Genomic DNA, 20,416 nt, shown 5'->3' on the forward strand with positions numbered 1-20,416 from the left:
ACCCTGCGCTCCGTCATTGCGGTGGTACAGCCAGGAGTGTTTCTCACGTCTCTGGACCTGAAAGAAGCTTACTTGCACATTCCTATTTGGCCCCCGCACCAGAGGTTTCTTTCTGCGTTTTGGCGGTGATGGGAAAACATTTCCAGTTTCGGGCCTTGCCTTTTGGCCTCGCCACAGCTCCCGAACCTTTTCAAAGGTAATGGGTGGTAGTAGGCTGCTTTTCCTCAGGCAGAGGGTATCCGGGTTCACCCGTAACCTAGACGAGCTGGCTCATAGAGCGGACTCGGCAGTGGAGAGTCATCGATAACAGCCAGAGTGGGTCTCAGTACTTCAATCTCTGGGCTAGGTCGTCAATTTGGCCAAAACATCACCTGACCCCCTCTCAATCTCTAGAATATTTGGGGGTCTGGTTCGACATAGCCTCGGGGTATGTGTTCCTACCTGAGCAAGGCGGTGCAATCTTCAGAACCAGGTCCGTATGCTCCTGAGGATGCTTCCCCGCAAGCTTGGGACACAGTCCAGCGGTTGTGGGGTCATGACGGCCACTTTGGAAGTGGTGCCATGGGTGAGAGCGCACCTGAGACCTCTGCAGTGTTCCCTGCTTTAAAACGATGGTCTCCAATATCTCAGGATTATCAATGTCAGACTCACATGGCTGCCCTGCGGCCCGGCTCAGTATGGGAGTGGTGGCTCTCAGACAGCAATGCTGCGGTGAGGAATGCCGCTAGCGCTCCCCGATTTGGTGCCTGGTGGTAACAGATGCAGCCTGAAGGGCTGGGGGTGCACATTGCCAGGGGAAGTCATGCCCTGGGGTCTCTGGACACCCGAGGAGTCGGAGTGGTCCATCAATCGCTTGGAGTTGAAAGCATATTCCACGCGCATCTGGCCTTTCAATTGACCCTGGAAGGATTGGCTGTCAGAGTTCTGTCGGACAACACTACTACTTAACATTTCTAGAGCGCTACTAGGGTTACGCAGCGCTGTACAACACGACAGCAGTGGCCTATATAAATCGACAAGGCGGCACTCAGTGTCAAGCAGTGGCCGCAGAGGCTGCTCAGATATGCCACTGGGCCGAGCTACATCTGCAGTTTCTGTCAGCAGCTCACATTGCAGGTCAGAGCAACGTGCAAGCCGATTATCTAAGCAGGAATCAAATTGACCCAGTGGAGTGGGAACTTGCAGACGAAGTATTCCTGCAGATCTGTGCCAAATGGGGTGCGCCCATGGTGGATCTTATGGCCTCAAGTTCAAATGCCAAAGTCCCGTGCTTTTACAGCAGACGGAGAGATCCTCGCTCGGCAGGGTTGGATGCCTTGGCTCAACCCTGGCCTCAGGGCCTCTTGTATGTGTTCCCTCCATGGCCCTTGATAGGGCGAGTAACTCCTGCGGATTCAGCTGCACCAAGGAGAGGTGGTTCTCATCGCCCGGATTGGCCCAGGAGCCGTGGTAATGCGGACCTCCGGCGGATGCTGGTGGAGGCTCCCCTGCCGTTACCTCTTTGTACTGAATCTGTTGTCACAGGGACCGGTAACCATGGAGGAGGCCTGCCGCTTCGGTCTTACGGCATGCTAATTGAGAGGGCGCAATTGAGAGACAAGGGTTAATTCCAGTAAAGTCATTTCCACTCTCCTACAGGCCCGCAAGCGTTCCACTTCCGGGGCTTATGCCAGGATTTGGCGCCAATTAAGGCTTGGTGTCTTCTAAAGCAATCACACCCATGCTGGCTTCTGTCTCGCCGACACTTGACTTTTTGCAGGATGGTTTACAAAAAGGCCTTGGCCTATAATGCCCTGCGTGTTCAAGTGGCAGCCTTAGCATCTTTCGAGGGGAAGGTCTCTGGCTGCTTGTCCAGATGTGGCACGGTTTTCTCAGAGGGGTGCTTCGGCTTTGTCCCCCCGTGCGAGCTCTGAGCCCAGCCTGGAACCTGGGGTTAGTTTTAACGGCCCTTCAGTGTTCGCCCTTTGAAGGCCGCTTAGGCGAGCTTCGGAGAAGGATGTGACCCTAAAAGACGGTCTTTTTGGTGGCCATTGAATCGGCGAGACGGGTGCTGAGCGCCAGGCGCTGTCCTGTCGAGACCCATTTCTGCAATTCTCAGAGTCCGGAGTTATGGTACATATGTTGCCGTCCTTCATGCCTAAGTGGTTCAGCGTTTCACCTAAACCTGCCTATTTTCCTGCCCTCCTTTTCTAAAGAGGAGTTTCCAGAATCCTTTGGGCATTGCACCTCCTATTTGCAAAGGGCTCTGTTGCGTATCTGCGCATGTCAAATGCCTTTCGGACCTCTGATCATCTTTTTGTTCTGTTATCAGGTCCGCGCAGAGGGTCGCCAGCATCTAAAGCCACTATAGGCCCCTTGGCTTAAGGAAGCTATTTTTTCATCCTATCTGCTGTCTGGCCGGCCTCCGCCTGAAACCTTTAAGGCACATTCACAAGAGAGCGATTTCCTCTTCCTGGGCTGAAACTGGAGCACTCTCTCTTCAAGAGATATGTAGTGCAGCTACTTGAGCTTCTAAGCTCTCTTTTGCCCGACATTACAGGCGGATGTGGCTGCCAGGAGAGACGCGCATTTTGGGAGCACAAGTGCTGTCGCGTGGTGTGGCTTGTTACCAACCCTATCTAGGGATTCATCTGCTTGATGACAAGGAAGGGAAAATTAGGTTCTTACCTTGGTAATTTTTCTTTCCTTTGTCATAGCAGATGAATCCATGAGCCCTCCCTCAGTGGTTCATTAGGTGATTGATCTTGGTTTTATGTTCAGTTTTTTCCTGTAGATATGTTTCCCTCATTGGGAGAAGTTGGAAAAAACAGTCTTCAGGATTTCTGTTCTGTTACAGGAGGTTGAGTTCGTCCCTCCTTTGAATTGTTGCTCCTGTACTGGGGCGTTCATCCACTGTGAGGAAAGTTCATGTTGTTATATGTGGCGGTGTCACACTGCTTTGGAAGCTTCAAATACTGAAGAGGCAGATGGAGCTAGTTGGCTGTGAGGCACTATGGTTTTTCAGTGCTCTCTATCTCCCTCTGCTGGTTGATGGACACAACCCACTCATAATGGATTCAACTGCTATGACTAAAGGAAAGAAAATTACCAAGGTAAGAACCTAATTTTCCCTTTTCCCTCAGGTTCAGCCCTCCCCACTTTTCAGGTGGATTTCTTTGTCCTAGATTGAACATCCTCCCTGTACTCCTAATTCATTTCCTGCTCATACCTCAACAAGACCTCCAGGTCCGTGCTTTCTCTTCCCCAATCTTAAAACTCTGTCCCAAGAAAGACTGTGGCTCTCTTTTAGGCTTCATCTGGACACTGCTTCTTCTTTTCCTTTCTTTGATCTGCAAACCAGTTCCCTCCCCCCACCCCACCCGTTATTTAGCTCACACCTTTTCTTTTTGGGTGTAGCTCGAGGCAAATTATATTTAGGTACAGTGGGGCTTACTACCTAAGTTTTTACCTGAGGTAGTAGAGAGTTACGTGGTTTGCCCAAGATCAAGCCGCAGTGTGATTTGAACCATGCGTCTGTTCAGAGCTCGCTGCTCTAACCATAATGCTACTCCTCCGTGGCCATGAAAGCTGTAGTTCACTCTTAGGTTTCACCTCTATATCACTTTTCTTGCTTCCTTTGACCCACAGGCCAATGCCTCAGTCTCCTTATTTTATCACCTGCACAGCTAGTGCTGCCTTACTTGTTTCCTGCTTTAGGTCATAAAGGCCAGATTTCAACACTATTGCTTCCTTCTTGAATAGAATGGTCATCAGGCCCTGTGTAACAAAAAAGGAGAAGCAACAAAAAGAGGCAGAATTTAGCTGTGCCACAGTTGATAAAACAGGATTCTGCGGTAGCAGTAATGATGCTGGCTCCTGATCTCCATACAGCATTTTGCAAGACAGTAAAAGTAGATTTTTAGAAGTGCTATTCATCTTTTAGATATGCAGAAACTGGTATTTAGACAAGTATATTGCATACACATTTAAAATCCTGATTTTAGAAAACCAGGATATACACGTCTAAAACTAAAAAATGTGCATATGACAAGGGATGTGGTTTGAGTGTGTATTGGGCTAGGGTGGGGTGAAAAGATAACACACGCATTCCCCATTTCAGAAGGGAAACACATGTTTTGTCTGCCAGCATCAGTGTTGGGATTTATAACCCACCCTTGGGAAGGATGTTTATGTGTATCACCCCACTGAAAGGAGTAGAAGTGGTAGCCTTCTTAAGCCTCAGAGTTCTCCCCTCCCCCCCCCCCAAAAAAAAAAAAAATGATACTTGCAAGGGATATTGGGGTCTGACAGCTTTGGAAATTACACATGTACAATTCTAAGATGGTTGACATAAATGTATATGCTGGCACATACATGTTTATCCTGGCATGATACCATATTAATACATTGGAACGTTTATAGTTGTCAAATAGATGGTCCCACCACACATAACCAGCACATAAATGTCCAGTCCTTGATTTCTCAATTCTGATTTGTACATCCTTTCTTAAAATGTCACACTTAATAGCAGATGTCCTCTAAAGGTAATGGAGGGAAGGGGTTAAGTGATATTTTGGGGGGGTGTTTGGCTTTCTTTGATTTGTAACTTGATATGCAAATGGATATAATAAATATAAAGTAGAAAATAAGGGAGAAAAGTTTATAGTTAAGGAAATCAAAGAGCCAAAGAGAGAGCTGTGGGAAGATTTGAAAGGAAGGTGCTTGCAAACAACTTCAGCACTATCTAAAGAATGAAAGCAGCTTACATGTTTTCTTTCACACATTGAAGAGAAAGGTAAGACCTGTGTTAGTAGAATGCTAAGAATATATATTTAACATCATAATCAGAGTGACTATAGAAAGCCTACACCTCCTTCCAAAGTGTCACCTTTGTTTTTTGTCTTGCAGCCTGAAAATAAAATGCATTAAAACAATGTATGTTCCATGTATCTATGCATCCTACCCAACAACTTCCACATATTTGAAAAAAAACCTTGAAAAATAAAGTAGGAAAAAAATAATGTAATAGTTAATGGTTAAGTGTCTACCCCTCTTGTACTTCTGTAGTAGTCCTAAATACTTGACGCTTTGATAAAGCCAATCACCTTCTAGAGTACACATCAAGTAAATGGTTACCACTAATGTTAAATTGTTCTGATTCACAGGATACATTCATCAATTGTGTTGGTTACATTTGCTAGGTAGTGCACTTTAAGCAAAAACCTTACTGTGAACACTAAGAAGGTAGCAAAAGAATCCCCTCCAGAACAAACCTGTGAAAAAGCCTAGATCAAGGGATGGATAGAAAAGAACTGAAGTTTTTGAATATCCTCGGAGCATAATCAGAATAATTATTAAAAAGTGGAAGATGTATGGTATTACAAGTCCCACTCTAGATCAGGCTGTTCTCTGGAAGACCAAGCAATGAAACTACTAGGAGGCAACAAAGAAGCCAGTGCCAGCTTTGAAAGAGCTACAGCTTCCTTGGCCAAAAGTGGTCAAAATGAACATGGACAACAATATCCCAAGAAGCCAATCAAGAATGCCACCTTGAATCTTGTTGGAAGTATGCAAAGGAAACTGTGGCCACATTGCAAAATGTTCTGTGGTCTGATGAAATTAAATAGAAATTTTGGGCCTGAATGCAAAGCATTTCGTTTAGTGCACACCCCTACTACAGCACATCATGCAGAGAACACCAGTCCCTACTGTGAAGCATGTTTGTGGCAGTATCATGTTTCTCATTGGCAGGAGCTGGGACTCTTGTCAAGATAAGAAGGGTCAAGGAATGAAGAAAACTACTGAAACTTCCTTAAGAAAATCCTTTTGTTGTTTTCAACAAAGCTGAAACTGGGATGAGAGTTCACATTTCAGAATGACAACGACCCAAAGCATGCAGCCAAAGCTACAGTGGAATGGCTAAGGAAGAAAAAGGTAAACATCCTTGAGTGGCCCAGTCAAAGCTCTATCTGCAATCGAATTAAAAATCTGTGGTTTAACTTGAAGATTGATGTCCATCAATGCTTCCCAAGGAATTTGAGATTAAACAAGTTTGTAAACAGTGGTCTTATTTAACAAATCTAGGTGTATGGAATTCATGGGGGACCTATTCCAACCCATCATAGCTGTAATAGCTGCTAAAGTGATTCCACAGATGTTGATTCAGCAGGTGGAGATTTATCCAATTGTTGCATTTTTTTCCAGAATATACTTTGTCCTTCAAACATTTTTTCCATAGAATGTTGTGGAGTATGGTGTTTTAATGAATGGAGCAAAGTCTTGCATGTACATTAAGTCTGATGCACGATACAAGAAAATGTGAAGGAAATTCAAGGCAGTGTAGTCTTTCTTTAGTCACTGTATTAACATCCCTCAGTATAGATGCAAAAAAGATCCTTTCAAGTATTCCCTTGTGTGCTATTGTAATTGTGTTTTGAGGTGCAGAACCAAGTTAGTCCTCTCTCTAATTCCAACCCTTATTTTGAGCTCAAAGAACCTTCTTTTAAGAACATGAGCAGGAAGTTCTGCATTATGTATATCTTATTTTTCCTTACAGTTGACAGCATATGTGAGGCAGCAACTCAGGGAATTCAACATCAAGTGTTATATTGAAGAAAGTGTAGCCCATAATGTGATAAATATCTGAGAAAACTCCAAATACATCAACTGGTCTTAATTTAAAAACAAACAAAAACAGAAACTATTTTATCCTTGCGCTAGTATCTAGGGATCTACCACAAAGACTGGAACCTTGTGTAAAGTACTTGTAACCTGATAAGTTTTTAAACATTATCACTAGCTTATGTTCCTGAAGTTTCCTTCAGATATTGACAGGACACATTGTATTTGTATTGAAGAATGTGATTTGATGATATGTTAAATATGTTTGCATTCTGTTGTACGTGCTTGTACTTTCATTTCAGTTGAATGTAATGATTGACTGCAGCCTGTAATTGATTTTGCAGCCTTTAGATGTTACAGGAGACTTGTATAAGCACTTCCTTTCAAATTTTCTCACTTCCTTTTTATAGGGGGAGGAGGGATAAGAGAAAGGAGACATTCTGGGTTAGACAGGTATCCCGATGCACTTTGTCACTAAGATGTCCCAACAAGTTTAAACCATATTAAGTATAATTAACTTTTTCCGAGGACAAGCAGGCTGCTTGTTCTCACATGTGGGTCAATGTCCACGTCGGCCCAGGAATCGGCATTTTGCAAGCAAAATATAAAAAAAGTTTTGCCAGAGTCCTGCTGGTGCATGTGCAGCACAGCGCCGTGTATGCGCGGACTGATTTCCTGCCCGTCGCGTGAGCGCGTTTCCTCAGTTGTTTTTTCTCCACTTTGAGTTGTGGTGTTTCTTTCTCTGCTCCTCTCAGGCCCAGAAAAGAGTCTGTTTATCGATTTTTCTTCTTTTTCTTTTATTATCGGTTTAAAAAAAAAAAAAGAGTACCTTTGCTATCTTTAGTTTTTTCCTCCTTTTTAAGTTCCTTTCTTTTAAGACCCGCGGTCGGGGTTTTCCCCTTATTTTTGTGCCTTTTTCTTTTAACAGGCACAATCGCGTCTTTTGATTTCACCGAAGCCGTTTAGAAGACTCCCAGCGGCTTCAAATGTTGTAGTCGGTGCAAACCGTACCATCTCAGGGTACCAATACCCACGCCTGGTGTATCCAGTGCCGGCCCGATCATAGCCCAGCCGCTTGTAGTCTGTGTCTTCGTATGAAGAATGGACCCAAGCGTCTCGAGAAGCCCAACGAGAAAAGCTTTTTGGGGCTCTGTCTGGTCCTTCGACATCAACATTGAGGGAAGCATCAACGTCGGGAGCTGAGATAATGGCTGCTGAAGACCAACTCGCGCTAGGAGCAGTGAGGCATCGAGTGGGTCTCCACCTGCCTCAAGGCCTCCTGTTATGCGGCTGCCCGGGACCGACCTTCGCTCTGGGTGATTTGGAATGCTCTAAAGGCTTTCAGGGATTGACTGAAGGTTACGTGTATTACATGAGCAAGCAGAGGGGGTATGGGATCCTACCCCTTGAAGCTATCGGAATGTGGACCTGGGCCACCAATTATGGCATGGTGCTGTGGGCCACATGTCTGGCAGGGAAGCAGACAGGCTGAGCAGGGTCATGCAACTGCACGAGTGTGTCTCAACATGAACATTGCCTGCAAGATCATCTGAGAGTGTACACCCCTCTGGATCTTTTTGCCACTAATCTCAACAACAAAGTCCCTCAGTACTTCTGCAGACATACATCAGACAACAGACTAGCAGCAGATGTCATTCTCCTTCATTGGGGAATGGTTCTGTATGTGTACCCTCCCAGTTCCTCTGACAGGGAAGACAATCCATTGCTTGCTTGAGTTTCAGGAGTCATATTCTGCTGAGGGAGGTGTGTGTTTCCCTCTACTTCTGTAGTTATCCTCCGAAGACCCGTTGGAAATTGGAGTATTTTCTGACCCTTATCACTCAGGATGAGGGGTCTTGTCTTAATTCCCCAACTTCCAGGCCCTGACTGTCATGTCCTAGATGTGAGAGCCTAGAATTTACCTCCTTGAACCTGTCAGATGGTGACTCCAGGGTTTTGTTGGCTTCCAGGAAGGATTCCACTAAGAGGGAATTACTCCTTTAAGTGAGAGGAGGTTTACCATCTGGTATGAGAGCAAGGCCTCGATCCGCTCTCTTGCCCTACACAAAAGTGCTTGAGTACTTCTTGCACCTCTCGGAGTTTAGTTTGAGAACCAATTCTGTAATGGTTCACCTTGTAGGAGGTAAGCCCATCTCTGGACAGCCTCTAGTTCACTTCATGTGAGGTTTGCTGTTGACAAAGCCCCCCCCCCCCCCCCCCATCAGACCTCCTACTCTGTCATGGGACCTCAATGTCATCCTCACCCAGCTGATGAAAGCTCCTTTTTAGCCACTTGATTCCTGTCATCTGATGTACCTGACCTGGAAGGTCTTTATTTTTTTGATGGAGGTCAACTTCAGCTGCAGGATCAGTGAGCTTCAGACCATAGTAGCAGGACCACCTTACATAACGTTTTCTCATAAACAGAGTAGTCCTCCACACTCACCCCCAGTTCCTTCCTAAGTTGGTGTCAGAGTTCCATCTTAACCAGCCAGTTGTTTTGCCAACATTCTTCCTCAAACTGCATGCTTATCCTGACAAAAGTGCACTTTGCACCTTGGACTGCAAACAAGCCTTAGCCCCCTTTCTGGAGCACTAAAACCCATAGACAGTCCACCCAGCCTTTTATTTCTTTTGATCCCAACAAGATGGAGGTAGCCATTGGTAAATGCACATTGTCCAATTAGCTGGCAGACTGCATCTCTCTTGCTTATGCACAAGCTGAGCTGACTCTGAGGGTCATGTCACGATTCACAATGTCAGAGCCATGGCTGCATTGATAGCCCATCTGAGCTCAGCCTCTATCGAACAGATCTGCAGAGCTGCAATGTGGTCTTTAGTCCATACTTTCACATCTCATTATTGCCTCAAGCAGAATACTGGACGCAACAGCCAGTTTGGTCAGACAGTACTGCACAATTTGTTGGTGTCTAGAATCCAACTTCTCCCTCCTAAAACCCATACTTTTTATTCCAGGCTTCACAGCCAGTTTGTTTTGTTTTCTGGTTGATTGTTTTTTAGGCCTTGTCATTGCAAGTCCTGTTGTCCTAGCGTGTTTGTTTTCAATGAGCCTGGTAGCAGGGCCGGTCCTACCCAGTAAGCTGGGGTAAGCGCCGCAGGGGGGCGCCTGCCTTGAAGGGCGCCTCCCTCCCGGTGGCCCGCCCAGCTGTTCGACGACGCGACCAATGGGGGGGGGGTGTCCGGTGGTGTCCTCTCTGCTCTGGCCTGCCCGCCTGCCTGCCCATGCGCCTTCCCGTCAGTTCCTGGCTTCCCCCACGGCGGCGCTGCTCTTCCCTTGTCTCCTCCTTCGACTCTCGACGATGACGACGTCACGACGCTGGAAGGCGCGCACGAAGGTGCTGCCTCGCCTCTCCCCCCGCGGCACCTGGTGCACGCCTCCCCTGCTCGAAGCTGAAGCCTGCCCTGAAGAGCGTCTCGCATCTCAGCATAACAAAAAAGTTAAGTAACTAAGTAGTTCTAAGTTGTATGTTTGCTTTGCAGTCACCTTTAAAGCCTGCACAAAGCACAAAAAGCTGAAGTTGGTCTCCCATTGGCCCCTTTCCGACTCTAGCTTGATCCTAGAGAGCCTCACACCGGCCAAGCTACCCTAAGTGCTGTTTTCCTAGCCCTGTAGTAGACTGAATGGCACCAAACATAAATGGATTTTTGTGTCATTTCAGACCTATTTCAGCTCTCAAATATCCCAGAGCTGATTATTGTGACCCCTTCTTTAAGATTTGCCCCAGCTATACTAATTGGATTTCAGACCTGTGGCCATTTCTTTCATTTAGGGGGAATGAACTGAAAATGGCCTCATTTGAGGAGTTTAACCATTTTTTTTCAAATAAATAAATGCACAGGGCTAACTTAATACATTTATTGTTTCACTGTTTGTTGCAATGAATTTTCCAGCACTTGACATGGTTCATTAACTGACTGTAAACCTGTCAAACTACCAAGGCTTCTTAGCTATTAATTGCCTCATTTATCATAGAAAAAAAATACATTTGGCTGACCTGATGGCAGAGGAGTACTTCCGTTGGGAGCATCTGGTTCAATTCTTAAGCCAGGACTGGGGGGGGGGGGGGGGGGGGGGACATTACCAAACATTCCAAATTTGAGGGATTTGTCCCTGAATATAAAAACCTGTCCCTTTCTTCCTTGTCTTACCCCCCACCCTGCTTCCCCTTGCTACTATTTACCTCCTTCCTAGTCACATTTCCACGTCTTCCTTATTTTATTTATTGCATTTGTATCCCACATTCTCCCTCCTCTTTGCAGGTTCAATGTGGCTTACAATACATCATGGATAGTGGAAATGAGAAGAGGGTAAACGTTTAGTATTACAGAAAGATTTTGGGTTGAATGGTAAAGGAATAGATGATAATGCTGAAACAGAAGGCATTATTAACATTACTAGATATATGTGGGAGTTTCACATGTTTTGGTCTTTGTGGTATATCTTGTCGAAGAGATGGGTCTTTAGTAGTTTATGGAAGCTGGTCAGTTCATAGGTCGCTTTTAGGTTACGTGGCAGTGCGTTCCAAAATTGCGTGCTCATGTAGGAAAAAGTTGATGCGTACATTAATTTGTATTTTAGACCTTTACAGTTGGGGAAATGAAGATTAAGTAATGTGCGGGAAGATTTTTTGGCGTTCTTGGATGGTAGGTCTATCAGGTCTGACATGTAGTTTTGGGGCATCGCCATGGATGATTTTATGTACTAGGGTACATACTTTGAACGTGATACGTTCTTTGAGTGGGAGCCAGTGTAGCTTCTCTCGTAAGGGTTTGCACTTTCGTATTTTGATTTTTCAAATATGAGTCTGGCTGCTGCATTCTGGGCTGTTTGGAGTTTTTTGAGCATTTGTTCTTTGCATCCAGCTTAGAGTGAGTTGCAGTAGTCTAGATGACTAAGTACTAATGATTGTATCAGATTACGGAAGACGGTTCTTCCTTTATGTGTCTCTCACACATTGCATACTCCCCTGTCTCTTTACACTGCCTCTAACCCCATTCCCTGCCCTATCTTTCCTCTCTCCCCCCCCCTAAAAAAAATTCTTCTGTCTTCTCATCCTCTCCCTTTCTCCAGATACTCTTCTTACCTTGTCATGGCATGGCAGGATTTGGGTGTATTGTTAATTTGTAAAGTGGTGATTGTTGGTATTTGTTAGGAGGGGATTACAGAAGGCAATCGATGGACAATGTTTTTTGTTGTTGTTTTTTTTTTTTAGTATACGTGTCGTCAACAGCTTTTCTCTGAGTGTTCACACAAACTGGTGGTTGTGATGGCAACTAAAAGAAATTGTCAGGTTGGCAAAACAGAAAAGAAAAGCAGCAAAAGAGGAAGCCATCCAGAGGCAAGCAGGAGCACTACATAGTTTTATCAAACGATTAAAAGTGACTGGTGAGCGCTCTCAGGAGGAGGAGGAGGAAGACCCCCAACCAGGTACAAGTACCTCTGGAGCAAGCCCATCGAAGAAAGTCATTGCCAACCAACAATCAGAAGTTTCCACATTTACTCTCACCGATGATGATGATTGTTCGAAAGGAGCAGCAATGAACATGGAAAAGCACAGTGGGCCGCCATGCACTTTAGATACCTTTGAGAAGAACAGCTTAGGCCAGAGTCATCATTAGCTTCATCAACTTCAGATTCGTTGGCACTTGAGCTATCTGATCCAGCAAAATGGCCAAAACTCACTGACAAAATAAGAATTATTCTCACAGAATCAGGACCTGTTCAAAAGAAAGGCATTTTGTATCCCACAAACTCTAGTGGACGCAAGTTCAGCGATGTATACTACAACCGAAAAATGGAAAATGGTGAACTACTGCCAAGACCATGGTTACTGTACTCAGTTTCCACAGATCACTTGTTCTGTTTCTGCTGCAAACTGTTTTCACCAACAGATCCAAGTGAATCATCCAGTAGTTTTATATTGACTGGCTACAACAACTGAGGAGTGTATCCAAAGCACTGCATGCACATGAAACAAGTCTAGCTCATATGAAACATTCAAAAATGTGGATTGACTTCAGAAGGATCTCAAAAACAAACTACACTTGATTCACAGCATCAAAGGCTGTATGAGCTAGAAAAAAAACATTGGTCAGATGTAATTGAAAGGCTCATCGAAATAATCAAATTTCTTGGATCTCAATGTCTGGCTCTACGAGGCTCATCTGATAAGCTTTTTGAAAGAAAGAACGGCAACTTTCTTAAACTGGTTGAACTGTTTGGAAAGTTTGATTCTGTCATGGCAGCACATATAAGGAGGGCTATAAAACAGGAATCCAAAATCCATTATTTGAGCAAGCGCATACAAAATGAAATTATTACACTTTTGGGCAATGCCATCACTGAGAAGATCTTATCTGAAATCAAGACAGCAAAGTACTATTCTATAATATTGGACTGTACACCAGATGTCAGTCACACTGAGCAGATGACTGTTATTATTCGCTTTGTTAACTGCAAAGAAGGAAATGTAGACACTGAAGAACATTTCCTAGGCTTTCTAGAAGTTCATGACTCAACTGGAGAGAGTTTATGTGACACAATCAACTGCGCACCTGGAATCTTAATATTGGTGATATAAGAGGTCAAGGCTACGACAACGGAGCCAATATGAGAGGGAAAAGAAATGGGCTGCAGAGGCTGATTTTAAACATGAACCCTCGTGCTTTCTACATTCCATGTGGAGCTCACAGCCTGAACTTAGTTGTAAATGATGCTGCTAAAGTGAATCATGAGACCATTGGCTTCTTTGGAACAGTTCAAGAGTTATATAAGTTTTTCTCATCATCAACGAAGTGCTGGGCAGTTCTCATGAAGCACGTTCCCTCTCTGACATTGAAACCTCTTTCAAAAACCCGTTGGGAAAGTCGCATTGATGCTCTGCAGCCACTCAGGCACCAAATTGGAGAAATCTATGATGCTCTGTTTGAGATTCTTAGTGAGAAATATGACAACGAATCAAAATATGGAGAGCATATTTTGAGCACCAAGTTGAAGGATTTTCAGTTCTTGTGTTCCCTCATCCTGTGGCATGACCTGTTGAATCATATTAATCCAGTCAGTAAGATTCTTCAGAGTACAAGTGAAAATATTGCAACTGCTTTGACAGCCATTGACAACTTAAAAACCTTTATTTCTAACTACTGTACTGATTCCAGATATGAGTCATTGCTTCAAACTGCTCGGCAAATTTGTCATGAAGTTGAGGGAGAACCAGAGTTAAAAGCCACTGCTCAAATCCGTCGGAGGAAAAGGACTACACAGTTCCAGTATGAACAAGATGAATCGCCTCAATCACCTGAGAATAAATTTCGTGTAAATTTTTTCTTTACAATTTTGGATGTTGCAATGACTTCCCTCAATGAAAGATTTGATCAGTTACAACAACACTACAATCAATTCAAATTGCTGTACAACATAAATAAACTTGCCGACACTGATCATGAACAGCTCCAACAGTATTGCAATGATTTGCAACTTCATTTATCAGATGGTGATAATAAGGACATCAATGGCACTGAACTGTATGATGAACTATGTGCCTTTAAAGATCTGTTCAAGACCGAATGGTACCATTTTCATAATCCTTTGGAAACTCTAAAATTTGTTCTAGCAAACAGCCTCCCATTCCCAAATGTGAGCATCATTCTAAGAATATTGCTGACAATTCCTGTCAGTGTGGCAAGTGGTGAGCGATCATTTTCATGGTTAAAAATCATAAAAAATTATTTGCGATTAAGTATTTCGCAAGAAAGGCTTGTAAGCCTTGCCTTGATTGCTATTGAGAATGATATATGTGCCCAGTTAGATATCAATGATTTAATTGCTAATTTCGTGAACATGAAAGCACGAAAAGCTAAGTGGTTGTAACTTGTAAGGGAGCCCCGAAAGAAAAAAACAGTTCATGTCAATATGGGGCCGATATATACAAGGACTTAGTCCACAGGGGCGAAGTTTGCTCCTTAACCTATTGTGAGTTGCCTTGGAAGTACACATGTTCTGAAGTTTAAACCCACTATCCCCAATATTGGTTGGCACACACAGAGGGAAGGAGGGAGGGTGGAAGAGAGGGTAAGGAGTGGGGGTGGGGGAGTATAAAAATTTGATGATGGTCTGTTCAATACTTATATGTGATGTTCCATTGTACTGTTGAAGTTTTATATTTGATGGTATCTGTTATACCATGTTTATTTCCTCATCAATAAAAATGTTGAAACATAAAGCTAAGTGGTTGTAAACCCTTTATTTGTTCAGCAATCCCACAAAGATGCACTCCATCTCTTTCCGCGCCTCCTATTTCCTTTGCATCTTGTGCTCCCTCTGCCTGCTGTTCTTCAACTTGTTCTTCACCTTTTAAGGCACTGGGCTGAAAAAGGGGACAGGGTGGGAGAAGACAGAATGAAGATGCTAGACGGGGGGGCGGGGCACCAACTGATAGTCTGCAGGGGGGCACCAGAGACCCTAGGACCAGCCCTGCCTGGTAGCAAGGGATTCCCCAGTTGTGAGATAGTAACATAGTAGATGATGGCAAAAAAAGATCTGTACAGTCTATCCAGTCTGCTTGTCCTTGGAGAAAGCAAAGTTATTTACCTGTTGTAGGTGTTCTCTGAGGACAGCAGGTCAATCATTCTCACAAACCCTCCCTCTTCCCCTTGTAGTTGTCTCTTCCAACTATGCCATTAGACTTCTGGTCCCTCGCTTGCACATCGGGCAGGAAAGCAGCTGCACATGTGCAGTGGGATGCTGCCGAAGACTTCTTAGATGTAGAATGCTGGGCAGTTATCTGCACTGGGCTCCATTGAATGACATCACCCAGTTGTTAGAATGACTGGCCTGATGTCCTCTGAGAACATCTGCGTACAGATAAGTAACTTAGCTATACCTCTATATTGAGTACACTTGAGTGCTGAATGTAGTTCTGGTCATCACATCTCAGATGTTGTGGCACTAGAAAATGCAGAGAAGGGAAAACAAAAATGATGAAAGGGAAGAAATAGCACCTTTTTCAGAAAATGCTTATCAGGTTATGGCTCTGCTTCATCTCAGATAATAGATGACTGAGAAGAGGATATGATGGGGTTTACAAAATCCTGAGTGGTATCAGGTTTCGCAGCCTGCCCCGGAGGACTTGCAGCTTGTTTGGTTTTCTGGATGTCCACTGTGAATATCTACTGCCATCACTATATCTCTCTATATAAAACGCACCTCCAACGTTCTGAAGCCTCCACAAGTCCCAACGTTCTAATTGCATGGTGGTGAAACCCAGAATTAGCCCATGAGTGTTTGCCCCGCATCAAACATCATGACGTCAAGGGCGGAACAATGACACTCAACCAATCGCATCAAGATCCCATTACTAAGCGACGGTACGTGACGTGAAACACATCGCGGACCAATGAAAACCAGCAGCACACAGTTGCTACGCAACGTCAACAGCAATGCTAAAAGGACCAATCACAAAACAATGCCACGGAACAAAGGAACAGAAGGAAGAACAAAACCGGGCACTTGCAGAACAACAAGGAGACGACAAACCTCGCAACAAAGCCGATTCCATTTTGTGCTTTCCCCTGACAAAACGCCATACTTAAGATCACGGTATGTACTTCCCCCTGACAAAATGCCCTACCAGAACACAAAATCGCTATTCAACAAAAATCCAACTGCTAAGAAGGAGCATACAACAAAAACCCGCAAAAAACAAACACTGCAGACAAGAATACGTCCTTAGCTTAGCTATGCACCATATAGATCTCTGCTCTCCACACAAACAACGAACACAAAGGGCATAGGAGGGAAGGAAAAAAACCAGCACATACACACTCACTCTCACTCTTAACTGGCTATAATGAGCAACTGACCTGCCACTATCACAGGGACTGCTAGCACCTCTCTCTTTCCCTCTCTCTCTCTCTCTTTCCGTCTTTCTCTCTCTCTCTCTCTCTCTCACACACACACGGGACACAGAGGGGATGGAAGACAAGGAAAGAATCGTTGGGTATGGAGGGGCCGGCAGGGGAGATAAGGCAAGAACTGCCTCAAATGTTTGTGCTTTGCTATGTACAATTATAATGCTGTCTCTTCATTTTGACCCTACCCTTTCACACTCACTTTCACACACACACACACTTACACTGTCTCTATCTCACACACACATGCACCCACACATATATACACACTCTATCACACATACACACAAACACACCTCAAATGGTTCAGCTGTCCTATGTAAAATTCCACTGCTGTCTCTTCATTTTCACCCTACCCTTGCACACTCTCTTTCACACAGACAACCACACAACCACACACACACACATACGTATACACACTCTCACTCTCTCTAAAACCTTGCTAGCGCCAGTTTCATTTGTTTACGAAACAGGCCTTTTTTTTACTAGTGTAGATATATTTCATGCATATTCATGGGTCATATCCAGAAATACAGAGTGTCAAGGAATCCCTGGGGACTGAGTATAGGACCACAGATATGGATCCAGATCATCAAAACTAGTGTTTTTTTAGCCCTGGAGGCATACCTGGAGGTGTGGTTTTCTGCACTGCCTCAATGAATATACATAAGACAGATTCTGATACACTTGAATCTTGTATGCAGATATTTATCATGTATATTCATTGTGGCCATACAGATAACCAGCAGATAACCAGACTAGACCTTGGGGAATCTCAGAGCCAGTATGGTTTTCAGAATATCCACAATGATGATTCCAGAGAGATTTACATACAGTGGAGGCAGTGCATGTGAATCTATCTCAAATGTATTGATTTGGGAAATACTGATCTAGATTGTGCAGCTCTGTGCAACAGGTACATCCCCATTTTGCTTATATAGTTTGAATTTCCACCTTAAATTGTTTTCATAGGTATAGTGAAAAATGTAAGTGCTATTACAGGGTGATAGTGGACTGTATTTTGAATTGTAATGATTTATGCCCTAGAGTAATGAGTCTCAGACTTGTTCTAGGGGACCACTAGCCAGTTGCATTTTCAGGATATTCCTAATGAATATGCATGACACAGATTTCCATGCCTGTCACCTCCATTATTTGCAGATCTCTTATGCATATTCATTAGTGATATCCTGAAAACCCAACTTGCTGGTGGTTCTCTCAGGACAGGTTTGAAGACCGCTGCTCTAGAGCACTTTCCTTAATCGATGCTCCCACTTGTAGCAATGTATCGAGTAGCCTCTGTTCTTCTTTTACTACACGTTTATAAGGTTGCTTAGTGCGAAAATAAAATTTATGCTATGTAATTGTTAAAGTACAAAGAAAGTAATAATAGCTTTGGCATTAAATTCTGAAGTCTGTATAAATATATGAAATTTTTTAAAAATGTAGATAGTCAACCTATTTTTATGCACTTAATCCACAGGGAAGATCTGTTTCTTTAACAACATTTTATCGAACAGCAAGGAACATTATGAACATGTGCTTCAATAGGGATCCTGCAATAGCTGAAATAGAGGTAAGATTGGGACACAGCAGACATTTGAATTTCCTGTCATGAGGGTAGGGGAGTATTGTAGAGCACTTTTTGTATTGAATCCAATGTCTGTATTAATTTCTTACATTAGTTTTTTTCCCAGTTCCCTTGAGTTTTTTGCAAATGTTGCCTGCATTTCTGGTTCTCCAGCAACAAACAGGATGAATCAGCCATGTATGTGAGTTATGTTATCTGACAGTGCCTGATAAACAACTGGAGGAGGGAGTCGTGTGATGTGCTAGAGGAAGCACCAAGCTGGATGAGCTCCTGTTCCTCCCCGGGTTATAATACTTAGTTGAGAGTTGGCTGACCATTGATTAAATATATTGAAGGAAAATGAAAAGGATCTATCTCCAGGATGTGGGCAGGCAAGGCAGCTCAGAAAGAGCCTTGAAAGGGTGCCTCAGAGAAAGGAAAAGATGACCCACAGAGAGGATTCTTCATCAACAGGAGATTTTGAACACAGATGATGTGGTAAATAATTCACACAGCAGGGAGTAGGAAGGGAAGGCTCCTCCAAGAAACCGGGGAAGACGTATATTGTAAATCAAGTTGTATTCCAAGTTACACAGTGAAAAACTCGACTCGACACAGCTGTGTTTCGGCTTTAAAAAGCGCCTTCCTCAGGAGTCTACAAAATAAGTATTACTATCCTATATAATAATTCTCACCTCCAACGTTCTGTCTTGCCTGGGACCGTGGCTCCCTCGGAGTTGGTCTGCTAGGCTCCATAGATCAGGCTGACATCAGTGGCCGCATTATGACTTCATCCCTGGAGAGAAAAAAAAAACCACAGCTGATCGAATGCCACTGGCATGCGCACAAACAAGCAAAGCGAAAAGGCTCGAGACTGGCTACCGCCCTCCCGAACCTGCCGCACTCACCAACCGCCCACAAAAACCTTGTGCAGCTGATGAGACTGCCGCCGTCCCGAACTGCCCTCTTCAACCATGCTGCTACGCTCCCCACCCCTGACCCTGCCGATCCACCTCTGTGCACGTCGCCCCTCCCCCTCCTCTGCGGAAGGGAAATTCTCAACTTCAATGGGAGGGTCCTGGGTCACATCGGCAGCGGGAAGCCGTTGCTGGCTCGGCCTCTGAGCACGACCGCGTCCACGGCGGCCTTCGACAAGAACCCGCAGAGACGTGAGCAGGGCATCACCCTGGACCTGGGGTTCTCCTCCTTCGCGGTGCCCGTACTCCAACACCTGGGCACCAGCGGAAACCACACGCTGCAGTTCACGCTGGTGGACTGTCCAGGCCAGAAAACGCTGAGCGGGCCGAGACTGAATTGTCCCTTGCTCCCGCTCCACCCCAGCACACAGGGGCAGAAGAGGCGCGCAGCAACCGTGACCTTGCTCAGCTACTACACCGGCTTTCGCTAATGGTTGGCACTGGTTGGTCAAGCAAATGAAAGCAAGAAGCGTTCCTCGGCAGCGGCGGCGGAAAGCCTGCCTTTTGCTTGCTGTGGTAAACTGACCGGGTGGCGGCGGTGAATGGGTTAGGTAGGCTTTGGGGACCGGGAGTAGGGATGTCTAAGTCCCTTTAAAGGCCCAGACACTGCGTGCCAGCTGATCAGCGCGCGCCAATCAGCGGGCATCGGGGGGAACTCGCACCACAGCCGCCAGCCCGAGGAGCAGCAACAGCAGCACCACTGCCGCCAGCCCCCGACAGGCGAACATGGCGTTGGTAGGCGAGTGAGGCGTAGAGTGGCGACCGAGGCATGGAGGAGGGAAGGAACCGTGCCCGGGGATGCCAACACGTTCATGGAGAGCAAAGTGGCTGTGCGGAGCGAGGAGGAGGAGGAGCGGCGGTGGCAGCGGCACTCCTTCGGCCTTAAAACCTGTCAGCAAAATGGTAGAGCTGCAAACCCTTAATTTCTCCGGGCTATTGTTTTTGTTTGCTGCTGCCCCTACATCAGACATACACTCTGTCACACACACTCGCACAATCACTCTCTCTCTCTCTCTCTCTCACACACAGTCACTGACAACACACTCTGTCAAACATACACACTCAAAGGAAAACCTTGCTAGCGCCCGTTTCATTTCTTACAGAAGCGGGCCTTTTTTACTAGTTAAAAAATATTACATATATAAAAAAGGAGAAATAAACATCACATATGTATCTTAATATAAAGTATACAAATAAACTCTTTAAAATAAATAAGTAAATAATATATACTTTAGACACACAAGCAAACCTTTTAAAAAAAATTTATACAAAATAAACCATTAGACAGGTATAAAAACTATTTCATAAAATGTATGTGGCACACTTTGAAAAAAAACAA

The 20,416-nt window shown here is 44.7% G+C and overlaps 1 protein-coding gene across 1 annotated transcript in view; it reads left to right on the forward strand.

Annotated features, from left to right (window-relative positions):
• JARID2 (jumonji and AT-rich interaction domain containing 2) overlaps positions 1–20,416 on the forward strand; it is a 538,197-nt gene that overhangs the window by 386,471 nt on the left and 131,310 nt on the right. Inside the window, 1 exon segment of the mRNA XM_030211245.1 lies at positions 18,014–18,106. Within this exon segment, the coding sequence (XP_030067105.1) occupies positions 18,014–18,106 (93 nt within the window).

This window comes from Microcaecilia unicolor, chromosome 1 (genome assembly GCF_901765095.1).
Source record: "Microcaecilia unicolor chromosome 1, aMicUni1.1, whole genome shotgun sequence".
Taxonomy (NCBI): Eukaryota; Metazoa; Chordata; class Amphibia; order Gymnophiona; family Siphonopidae; genus Microcaecilia; species Microcaecilia unicolor.